The sequence below is a fragment of the Nannospalax galili genome, unplaced genomic scaffold (assembly GCF_000622305.1).
Source record: "Nannospalax galili isolate Female #2095 unplaced genomic scaffold, S.galili_v1.0 scaffold388, whole genome shotgun sequence".
Taxonomy (NCBI): Eukaryota; Metazoa; Chordata; class Mammalia; order Rodentia; family Spalacidae; genus Nannospalax; species Nannospalax galili.
The window spans coordinates 3,321,467-3,333,504 of NW_008360304.1; the positions used below are offsets into that span (position 1 = coordinate 3,321,467).

The window sequence follows — 12,038 nt, forward strand, 5'->3', positions numbered from 1 at the left end:
CCCAAGAATCTTTTTTTTTTTTTTTTTTTTTTTAGACAGGGTCTCCCTGTAGCCCCAGCTGTCCTGGAACTCACTATGTAGGCCAGGCTGTCCTGGAACTCACAGAGATTCGCCTGCATCTGCCTCCCAAGTATGGGGATTAAAGGTGTGTGCCACCACACCCAGCTCCCAAGATTCATATTTTAAAGAGTCAGAGATTGGTACTTTTAAGTCAGAGGAAAATGTGGGTAGCAGTGCATCCATATATTTATTTGCTAATCACTAGAGATATGATAAAGATTTTTCTTTTTTTGGCAAAAGAACTTTAAAATGAGAATTAGAGCCCTAGGCCTGACTGGTCTTAAATTCACAAGTTATCCACCTGCTTCTGCCTCCTTAGTGCTGGGATTAAAGGTGTGCATCACCACACTTGGCCCATAATTAATTCTTATAGCCAAAAATATTTTGTATTCCAGATTGTAAAATTGATTTCCTATTTTGGTGTGAGTTACAGAACTCATTACTTCCAAAAACCATGTTGAGCTAATCTTTAATTTTAAATATGTATGAAATTTCATATATGTTCAATTTTAACCCTCTACAAAATATTTGAATAACCCAAACCATTAAGAAATAACAAACTAGGGCTGGAGAGACGGCTCAGTAGTTAAGAGCACTGCTCTTGCAGGGGGCCCGGGTTTGATTCCCAGCACCCACATGGCAGCTACGAACTGTCCTTAAGTCCAATTCCAAGGGAATCCAACACCCTCGTCTGACTTCCATGGCATTGCACAAAACACGTGCACTCACATACATGCAAGCAATACACTCGTACACATAAAATAAAAATAATAAATATATTTTTAAAACTTATAAAATAATTATAAGGTCATCTCTATTTAACAAAATCCTGCCTTTTAATATAAAATATAAATACACAACTATAGGCTTGTAGAAAACAACTAGACCTGTATATGATGTAAATTGCAAGCAAATGTATCAAATGTGTATTTGCTACAGTTTTATTATTTTTAAATGAGAAGTTTAATTGACTTTCTATCTTCTGCCTATCTTCTAAACTACTGATAATCCCAACAAATATTGGAACTGCAGAAAATGTCAGAAAACTGGTAGCCCTGCACCAGGTTAAATTTTCTAGATCCATAGGCATAGTACAAAATTATGTTTGCAATGTACTCAGAAGTTATTGCTTCACGTGGTGGCACACGCCTTTAATTCCAACACTCAGTAGGCAGAAGCAGGTGGATCTCTGAGTTCAAGGCCAGCCTGGTCTACAAAGTGAGTTCCAGGCAAGCCGGGGCTACAGGGAGACCCTATCTCAAAAACAAAATAAAACAAAACAAGTTTTTAAGAAATATCACAGGGAAAAGGGGAAATGGGGGGGGGAGGGGGAAGAACTATAAAGGAGTAAATAACAAAGTATAGCAATACATATGTATGAAAATGTCATCATGAAATCCATTATTTTGAATACTAACTTTAAAAGTTAATAATTTTTTAAAAAGAAATATGATACAGAAGAATAATATCAAACACTTCTAAGTATAAACAGTAGAGTGAAATCAGATAAAGGAGTCTGTCTGCTCCAATGTTTAATACTTGAAAGGAAAATACACACTGGCTAAGCAGCTAGTAGTAGCAATACCAAATCTGGGAATAATTCAGGGGGAATGTTCAGCTTTTTCTTCTGCCTTGGAGTAGAAATTGCTACAGAGGCTTAAAATGAAAGTAACCACAGCAACTAGTTGATAAACACAGAGATGGTAGTATACTGTGATGGCTGGGCAAAGGGAAGAACAGTGTTAATCGAATGAAACTCAGAAACACCAAGAGCCCACCAGATGAATGCTCTATTTTCTCCTTACCTTCTGACTGCAACACCTGTTTGCAGCACACTATAATTCCCTGGGGAACACAAACTAGAGAAAACAACATCAAGTCCCACTAGCCACATAAAGTCCCAGAGAGATGAGGGGCAAAAGCACAGTAATTATGCAAATATATTACATAAAAGAAAAATATAGTTAAAAATAGTCAAGAAAAAAATAAGAGAACCTAATATGGAAGAGAATCCCCCCAGAAATGCCCTGAGTTCCTACATTATGATGTACTCACCAAGCATGGTGGTTATAATGTGTGGGAGGTAGGAGCAGGAAGACCACAAGTTCAAAACTAACCTGGGTTACATAGCAAAAACTTGCCCCAAAGGGCTGGAGAGATGGCTCAGCGGTTAAGAACGCTGGTTGTTCTTGTAGAAGACCTGGGTTTGAATCCCAGCACCCACATGGCAGCTAACAACTGTCCATAGCTCCAGTCCCAGGGGATCTGACAGCCTCTTTTGACCTTCACAGGCATTGCACAACACGGGTGTACTTACCTACATGCGGGTAATACACGCATACACATAAAATTTTTTAAAAAATAAAATTTAAGAAAAAGAACTTGCCTCAAAACAAATGAACAAACAAAGGAACTCACTAAACTCAAATTATATAAAAGCAAGGAATTAGACAAGCTTCAAAAAAAAAACAAAAAAACACCATGTTAAAAATTAGTTTGTTTTAAAGCAGACAAACGATTTAAGACAAAAATAGTCTATATGTGGGGCTGGAGAGATGGCCCAGCAGTTAAGAACACTGGCTGTTCTTGCAGAAGACCTGGGTTCGAATCCCAGCACCCATATGGCAGCTAACAACTGTCCATAACTCCAGTTCCAGGGATCCGACAGCCTCTTCTGACCTCTGTGGGCATTGCACAACACTGGTGCACTTACCTACAAGCAGGCAATACACGCACACACATAAAATATTTTTTTAAAAAAAATAGTCTACATGTAAGAAAAAAAATTAAGATGAGCCTGTAACTCAGTGGCAGAGCACTTGTCTAACATGCATGAAGCCTTAGGTTTACCCACATGTTGGCTAACAACGCTCTGTAATTCCAGTTCCAGGGGATCCAACATCCTCTTCTGCCCTCTACAGGCATAGCATGACACAGGTGGTATACTTACATACATGCAGGCAAAACACTCGTACACATAAAAAAGCAAAAATTAAAAAATAAAGCCGGGCATGGTGGTGCATGCCTTTAATCCCAGCACTCGGGAGGCAGAGACAGGCGGATCCTCTGTGAGTTCCAGGTCAGCCTGATCTACAGAGTGAGTTCCAGGCAGCTGGAGCTACAGGGAGACCCTGTTTCGAAAAGACCAAACAATAAAAAACATAATAAGGTGGAGGGGCTGGAGAGATGGCTGAGTGGTTAAGAAATTAATTAATTAAAATTTTTAGGGGCTAGAGAGATGGCTCAGTGGTTGAGGGCACTGACTGCTCTTGCAGAGGACCTGGGTTCGATTCCCAGCACTCACATGACAACTGACAACTGTAACTTGAGTTCCAGGGAATCCAACACCCTCTTCTGACCTCCGCAGGAACTGCACGACAGGGGTGCACCTACCTACATGCAAGCAAAATACTCACACACATAAAATACATAAAATAAAAAACTTAAAAGAAACACAGTGTTCCAAGGAAAACTAACTTAATGCAGATGCAGAATAATCAAGAGATACCCTGATAAAGATATTATATGACAAATTTTAAAAAAATAATTCTTCAAGTGTTCAGCAAGTAAATGATGGAGGAAATTAAGCAACATTCATTATCTGATAGTACTGTCCAAAGGGACAACACAACAAGATTAAGATACAGAGTCAAGTTGGCCTTTAAGTATAAAGGCTGTGGACATAAGCCATCCACAAAGCTAACACAGAAACATGGCACCAAAAGGCTTATTTCTTCTGACACCAAAAAGAGTATATCTTTATAAATTCCTTCATAATACAATCCAGCTAGCTAAAAAATGTATCAAAATGAAGAACTTGAAAAGAGAGAGGCTCTTAATAATAGAGGAGTTATTATTAGACTGCATTTAAATATAAAACAGAATACTATAATTATAGACAGAATGTAAATGTTATAGTCTTTGATAATGAAATGATAACAAAATATTCTACTCAGAAAGTAGGGAAAGGAAGAATATTAATACTGTCCACTGCTGTAGAATTCTTTTCTGTTACAGGATTGTGATGGGATTCAAATGGTTTTCAATCAGCACAGAGTCTCTATCAACCATTCGTTGCTATTTACTTCCATTTTACCCTTCTCAGCAATCTCTACTCTTCCAAATCAGAAGAGGAAAAAGATGAGCATTCACCCTGAATTATTCAACTTTGGTATAGGTATTATCACGTAACCAGTAATTTTTTTCCTTTGTTAATAAATTAACGAGAAGATTCTAACTAGGTAAATATTTTAAGAAAGTCCACTTAAAGTGACAAAACACATATTTCTATTTCTTATTTCTTCTGTAAAATTTGAACTCAATTAATTTTTAAATTTTTTAATTCATAAGGCCTTGAGTTACATCCTCAGTGCCACAAAAAAGAAAGGAAGGAAGGAAGGAAGGAAAAGAGGGAGGGAGGGAGGGTGGGGAGAAGCAGAAAGGGAGGAAAAGATACAAAATGAAACATTGCCAAAGATAGTTCTGGTGCCAGAACTACAAAAGACAGTTAATAGTTAATAAGTCATACAGAGAATGGGATGAGAGGGAATATTAATTGAATAAAAATTTTCACACTAGTGAAAAAAGAACAATTTATTCATACCATCTGAAACATTAGCATGTAATAACATGTTAATTTACCTTTTGCTAGTAAAAAAGTGATCCAAGAAATTTTTAGCACCAACATACAATTTATTTCAGTAGATATCCTAATAAACAAATACAAAGCAATTAAAAAAATTAGGCATTGAAAATTTTTCTGACTTTGCCTTTGGAGCGGTTTTAAATTAAGTTATAAGCTTGAATTAAATACAAAATAGAATGCAATCCACTTGAATGTATAATTTATACCTGAACTTAATTTTTCAATTCATTTATCTACCAAGATATTTATTTTAATTTTAAAATATATAAAACCCAGGGTACACTATAATTTAACTTGTTTCCAGTTACATGAATGCTTGTTTGCTCTTCATTTTCTAATTAAAATTAATGATGGAAGCAAAAAACAATGTTTGGGTGACTCCAACTGTCAACACTTTGCCTTGATAATTTTTACATATTCGGTCATTGTAATTAATAGATTCACATCCATTAATAAATGCACAGTTTCCCTTTACATCAAGCATCTTCACTATCACTGCTCAATGGAGCAGAGTAACTCAAGGACACTCATGCAGTTTCCAGAGAGAAACTGGAGCTCTCCTTGGACATACTGCTACATCACGCACCACACACTTTGAAAGGTAATTTAGAGTTTTAAATTTAGATCTTCATATTTATTCTTACATAAAATTATAATTTATGCTGATCCTTATTAATAAAATCCCTGTGATAGAACCTCAGTAAATATTTAATCAATGAACTGCATTTCTCAGAATTGTGATATACTGCACTGATTTCTACCTTGTTAATTCTTCTTTGTAATATTAGGCATGCATTTTTCTAAGATATAAAATTTATATAGGACTCCATTACCTTAATTTATAAAGTGGCATGCTTCATCACCCAAACTAACCCTAATGTTATCAGTATTTTTTAGATTAGTCCAGAAAACAGTTTCTTTTTTAATGAAAAGTAACACACTTTGAACTACTTACACACTGCTGGGTTGTCTTAAATATATAAGTTCACATGTCCTAAAAGGAAAAAAATGATTTCATTAACATGATAACTTTTTAAAGTTACTTTTGAAATAGTATCATAGTATGCATCAGAGCAATTTTATCACATTTTATTCATCTTACTTTAAAGAAATAAACACTTTCAAAAGCAAAAACTTGTATAACAGCATTCTGAAACAAAGTTAAAATAGATTTGTCCAATTTATGAAAGTTCACATCACGGTAATAACTAATTACAAAAGGACTAGATTCTGAATGTTCACCTTCGATCAAAATCTATTTTATAGTTGGTGATCTAGTCAGAATCTTAGATCAGCAGGTAACTATTAACCAATAGTCATATATAGTCATATAGTTTACCCTCTAATAAACAGGGTCTGGTATCACAATTAATCTTCATACTCTTCAGAAAATGGTACTACTTAGACAGAAAAAGAAAACCTTGGTGATCCAAGGCTGGCAACATAAAAACTAAATTATCTCATAAGACTAGTCAACAAAAATTATAAACCCCTTTCACAAAAGCCTGGGTGGTCTTTTAAGACCAAATCAGACTAGGCCACTCCCTGACTTAAAATCATTCAATGACTTTCTACTGCCTGCAGAGCAAAGTCCCAGCTCACTACCTATCAGATCCCATCTACCTCCTAGTCTTTAGCAGTTTCAAAGTGGATCCTGCTACTGCTCTGGCATTGCACACATGCTCAGCACCCTGCTTAACATGCTCAGTTCTAGTCCCCACTCATTTTGCTTGATAAATTTCTATTTCTAAACTCTATATAGACATCTCCTTCTTCTACAGCCTTTTCCTGGGCAAAATCACCACTACTACAATTATCCTTCTTACCTATTTAATGTACATAATGTAATACTTTGCTCATCACATAATTTCTTCTTAAATACAATTCTCTACAATAGAGCATTATATTCATTATTGTATTTATTTTTCCTTTTCATGTGTTGTGGGGTGTATGTGTGTGTTTGTGTGTGTATGTATGTAAGTATACATGTGTGCTTATGCCTGTGGAGGCTGAAGTTGATATTGAGAATCTTCCTCAATTGGTTATTATTCTTTGAAGTAGAGTCTCTCAATCACTCTCAGAGCTCATGGATGAGCTCCTTAACCAGCTTATGCAGGGATTCCCTCTCTGTCTTCCAAAGCTAAATTTACAGGGAAGGTTGGAATTACAGGCAAGCTGTCATGCTGACATTTATACGGGTTCTGGGTATCTAAATTCTGGTCATAGCTGCTAAGCCATCTCCCAAGGTCCTATTTTTAGAAAAATATATAAAATACATCATTCATTTATTAGTTTCTTGATGATCACAGCATCCATGATTTATGAAACAGTTAATGCTTGTTGTGGTTTGATTTACTTGCAACAGAACAAATGACATTATAAAGTTTCTTAAACTATAATCATCCCATAAAATACTCTTTTGTAAGATTTTAATTGATGATAAATGCTGTTATGGTTTGAATGAGAAACATCTCCAGTAGGATCACATGTTTGAACATGTGATTCCCAGTTGATGGTGCTGTTTGGGAAGGATGGAGAACCTTTAGGAGGTGGAACCTTGCTTGAGAACAGCCTGGCCCCACTTCCTGTTCACCCATTCTGTTTCCTGAGTGTGGGTGCAGCATGACCAGCCTGCCTCCTGCTCCTGCTACCGTGCCTTCCCTGCCTGTCCCATGTCTTCCCCACCATGACAAACTGCATCTCTCTGGAACTGTGAGCCAAAATATACCTTTTCTCCCTAGAGCTGCTTCTGTTGGGAACACAGTAACAGACAGCAACTAAGACAAATGAATATAGGCATACATACATACATAGTTAAGAAAAAAATGTGAACTCAACTAAATCTAACATCTATTCTATAAAACCTTTAAAAGCCTTGGGCTGCCTTGGTACACTGTGACTGTCTAAGGGGAGGATGTAGTATGCAGTGTTTTCCTAATTGAGAAGTTTTTTCTTGTTTTAAAAGCTATCATGTAAGTCTATGAGATCGCTCAGCAGGTAAAGGGGCTTGCTTGCTGGGCCTGACGACCTGAGTTTGATCCCCAGGATCTACATGGTGGAAGCAGAGAAATGCTACCTACAAGTTGTCCTCTGACCCTCATACATGCACTGTGGTACACATACATCCATCTACATATATATACAAACAAAACAAACAAAATGTAACAAATTTTTGCTAATATTCATGAAAAGTTTATTGTGTATACATTAGGACTGAACTCAAGCATTAGCTATGTAATCTATCATCTAATATATTAAACATTTAACAGGTAGATACTATTATTAATTTGATTTAGACATTAGAAAACAAGCACACAAGTTAGATATCTCATTTATCCAGAATCACCTGGTACAAATTAGAGATCAGATTAGAATCCAAATTTATGTGACTATATCCTCTTCTCGAATAAGTTCTACTAGTGCTTCTTGTTTTTGGTACTTAACACATCAGACTACTGTTTTTGATAAGGGGACAAGAGGGACAGGTATGGGTACTTTTATATTTGATGTTATAAGGGCACATTTGTACTTTATAATGCAAAAATGGATCTGCACATTCACACTGTAAACGACAAATCATGGATACACATTAATGGTTTATTCCGAGTAACCCCAGTCTAGGTGGTGCCTCAGCAGCCTCAGAAGTATGCAAACCCAGCTTCAGAGAGGGAGAAAGATGATAATGAGGGCAACGCATAGGAGATAACGAGGAGAGAAGCGCAACATGGATCTAGAGGTCACAGGGACAGGATATGGTTTGGAATGACTGACAGTCACTGCTCCCATTCCCTATGAAGTTTGCTATCTTGAGACACACAAAGACATTTCTAGCATGGAAGCCAGATCTCTAAGACATTCATCAGTGATCTCAGATTTCTAGTTCAGTAAATAAAATGCATTTTAAAGATTCAATCTCTGTCTCTGCTCATTGGTGTTTGTGGCAACAGTCATCATGAACTCCAGATTCTGGTTACCTTTGAAGAATATTCTTTGGGAACTGTGGTCTTATCTTTTATCAACTAACCTAGTGTTGGACAGGTGTGTCCTCCAAAAGAACTAGCAACAGCTGGGTGTCTGAACCCTAAGAGACTCCGTAGAAAGAGAAGGAGACAGTCGCCCTTCCTATCCAATTGGTCAGCTTCAGTTGCATGGGGGAGATGGTTTAAGGACAGACACGGAGGAAGCTGGGGAGGCAATGCCAGGTTCACAATCTTGGCTGATGCTCTAGCAGCCACTGATCTGAAAAGCTCAGCTGAGATGTAGGGAAAAAAGCCCACAGGTACATGCCTTTGTAAGTAACCCTCTCGGACATCATAAACTCTGTATGAAAACCTGAATACATTGTGTCAGTTTTGTGGTTGTGGTTAGTCTTAAGGACAGCGTTGGGGGCAGAAGGTCACAGTCCACCTCACAGAGGGCTTGGGAGCCAAGTACTTGCAGGCCTCCCAGAAGTGAATTTCACCTTACACCTGGAAACACTGTTGTTTCTACTGGACTTTAGTGAAAGCAAACTGAATAGGATGATCCTGAGCACTTCAAAATTGTTCGTATAACTTTTAAGCTTTTGAATTTGAACATGCAATAGTTGCTATATTTAACCTTAACTTTCTTGTCTTACTTTCTCATCTCAATTTTCTGGAATCTGAACAATTCTGTTTCCCCATCCTTCCAAACTACTTAGACCTCAAATACGGACACCAAAAAGTTTGTTTTAACAGTCTTAAGATGAATATGAATATAAAGAGAAAAACTGAGAACTTTAATGGTTTATTTATTGATCACTGCTCTTTTTTTAGAGAAAAAGAAGATGACAAACTACCTAAACAAAGTAGGAGGCAAAGTCTAAAATTACTTCCTAGATTATTTCACTTTCTAACATCTTTTTCTATCTACTTCTCCCTTAACCCCCAGGAGATCAGATGCAATTCATCAGTGAAAAGTATACTGAATAAAGAGAAAAAGTAAAATAGAAACTAGTATCAAAGCAAGCTACTGATGTAGGACATCAGAGTAAACCCCCCTGGAGGAATCCAATTAAAATTATTGTAGCTGGAGAGATGGCTCACTGGCTGCTCAGAGGACCTGGGTTCCCAGCACCTACATGGCAGCTAACAACCATCTGTAACTCCAGTTCCAGGGGAACTGACACCCTCTCCTGACCTCCACAGGCACTGCACAAGATAAGCATTTACATTCAGGCAAAACACTCATATGGATAAAAAATAAGCGGGGTGTGGTGGTGCACACCTTTAATCCCACCACTTAGGAGGCAGAGGCAGGTGGATCTTTTTGAGTTCGAGGCCAGCCTGGTCTACAGAGTGAGTTCCAGTACAACTAGGGCTACAGGGAGACCCTATTTCAAAAAGACAAAAAAATAAAAAATAAAAACATTCTTTCTTAAAAATTAAAATTATGCTGGGTGTGGTGGGGCACGCCTTTAGTCCCAGTACTCCAGAGGGAGAGGCAGGTGGATCTCTGTGAGTTCAGGGCCAGCCTGGTCTACATAGTGAGATCCAGGCCAGCTGGAGCTACAGGGAGACCCTGTCTCAAAAAGACTAAAAAAATAAATAAATAAATTTATAAGACTAGGCATGATGGCATAACACCTTTAATCCCAATACTTGGGTGTGGGATAGGGGCAGAAGCAGATTTCTATGAGTTTGAGGCCATCCTGGTCTACATAGAGTTCCATGCCAGCCAGGGTTAAAAACTGAGACCCTGTGTCAAAACAAACAAACAAACAAACAAAACAAACAAAAAATTGCACAGAGAAAACTAAGTATTGTATAACAAGTTACTCCTAGCCCCCAAATTCTAGAAATAACCTTATGCTCCTGGAATTTCTTTTAGTACTGATATGTATAGAATTCTCTTTATTTTAAAATATTTATTCTATTATTTATTTATTTGTCTGTATATATGTGTGTGTATCTATGTGTGCCTATATGCACATGAGCGCAGTGCAGGTGTCCAAGGAGGCAAGAAGAGGGTGTCTGATCCTCTGGAGCTGGAATTAGAAGAGGTTGTGACATGGGTGCTGGGAACTGAACTTAAGTCCTCTAGAGCACAAGCACTCTTAATCACTGAGTCATCTCTCTCCACCCCACTAGAATTTTCTTTTCAATTGGCTTAAAGAAGGCTTTGCTTATTTTGTTTATTACAGAGGTAATATGACCTCCTTAGGACAGAAGGTCTCTGTTACAGTTTTGGTAAACGTCTTCCAATCAGTGATCTACATTTTTTCTTTGACACAGTTATAATCAAAGTATACTGTGCTTTATTTAACATTGCAAGTACTTCCTCACACTATTCTCCTTCATCAAAACTAGTTTATAATTTCACTAGTTGTTTGACTGTTTGACTGTATTATAATATTTTTAAATTCAGTTGTGAATAGCTTATTTCCAATTTTTTAGAGATCTAAATAATATTGTGACAAAAATTCTCTAAAGAATCCTCACAGTCTTATGGTAAGTGCCACATAGGGTCACAGTCTTATGATAAGTGCCAAGATAATGAAGTGATTATAAACATTTTTTAAAAGAATTTTTAAATTCACTATTAAATTTTAAACAAACGTATATATATAAAATATGAGCTCTTTAACATAAAACAACACCATAAGGAAAAAACATTCTAAAATGATTATCTTTAGTACTGAAATTTTTTCTTGATTTATGTTTCATTTAGCCCATTTATGATACCAAGTATTTTATAATCAGTTCACACTTCTTATGAAACTTGTCCTTTCTCTTTTGTCTTTTTTAAGGCAGAGTTTCCCTATTGCCCCAGTTGGACTAGAACTCACGATGTACACCAGTATCTTTAATCTTAGCCCTTGGGAAGCAGAGACAGGTAAAATAGGATCTGTGTGATATTGAGTCCAGCCAGATCTACAGACAGTTCCAAATCAAGCCAGGGTTGTATAGTGAGACCATGTCTCAAAAACTAAAATAAAAGATAAATAATTTGTTCTTGTTCGAAAGATTCTACTCTATTCAAAAAAGTGGGTGGGGGAAGCAAATAGTATCATATAACAATTAAAATGAAAAAAAAGAGAAAAGAAAAGGCATTCTTTCAAAAGCTCTAGGATTTAGCTAGGAAAGGTGGTACATGCCTGTAATCCCAGTACTCAGGAGTCTGAGGCAGGGTGATTCAGCCTGTCTCAGAATAAAAAGAGGAAGAGGTCTAGGGATGTAGTTTAGCTGGTAAGAGCACTTGCCTAACACATATGAAGCTCTAGGTTCAATCCCAGCACCCATAAAATGGGGCATGGTGAAAACAGGAGGATCAGGAGTTCAAGGACAGCCTAGGACACGTGAGACCATATCAA

General features: G+C 37.0%; 1 protein-coding gene across 1 annotated transcript in view; it reads right to left on the bottom strand.

Annotated features, from left to right (window-relative positions):
- Positions 1-12,038, bottom strand: part of Rb1 (RB transcriptional corepressor 1) — a 162,304-nt gene that overhangs the window by 111,334 nt on the left and 38,932 nt on the right. The window contains exons 4-5 of the mRNA XM_008824409.3: positions 5,661-5,699; positions 4,702-4,769 (exon numbers count right to left, since the gene is read on the bottom strand). Coding sequence (XP_008822631.2) covers positions 4,702-4,769; positions 5,661-5,699 — 107 coding nt within the window. The remainder of the gene's footprint in view (positions 1-4,701; positions 4,770-5,660; positions 5,700-12,038) is intronic.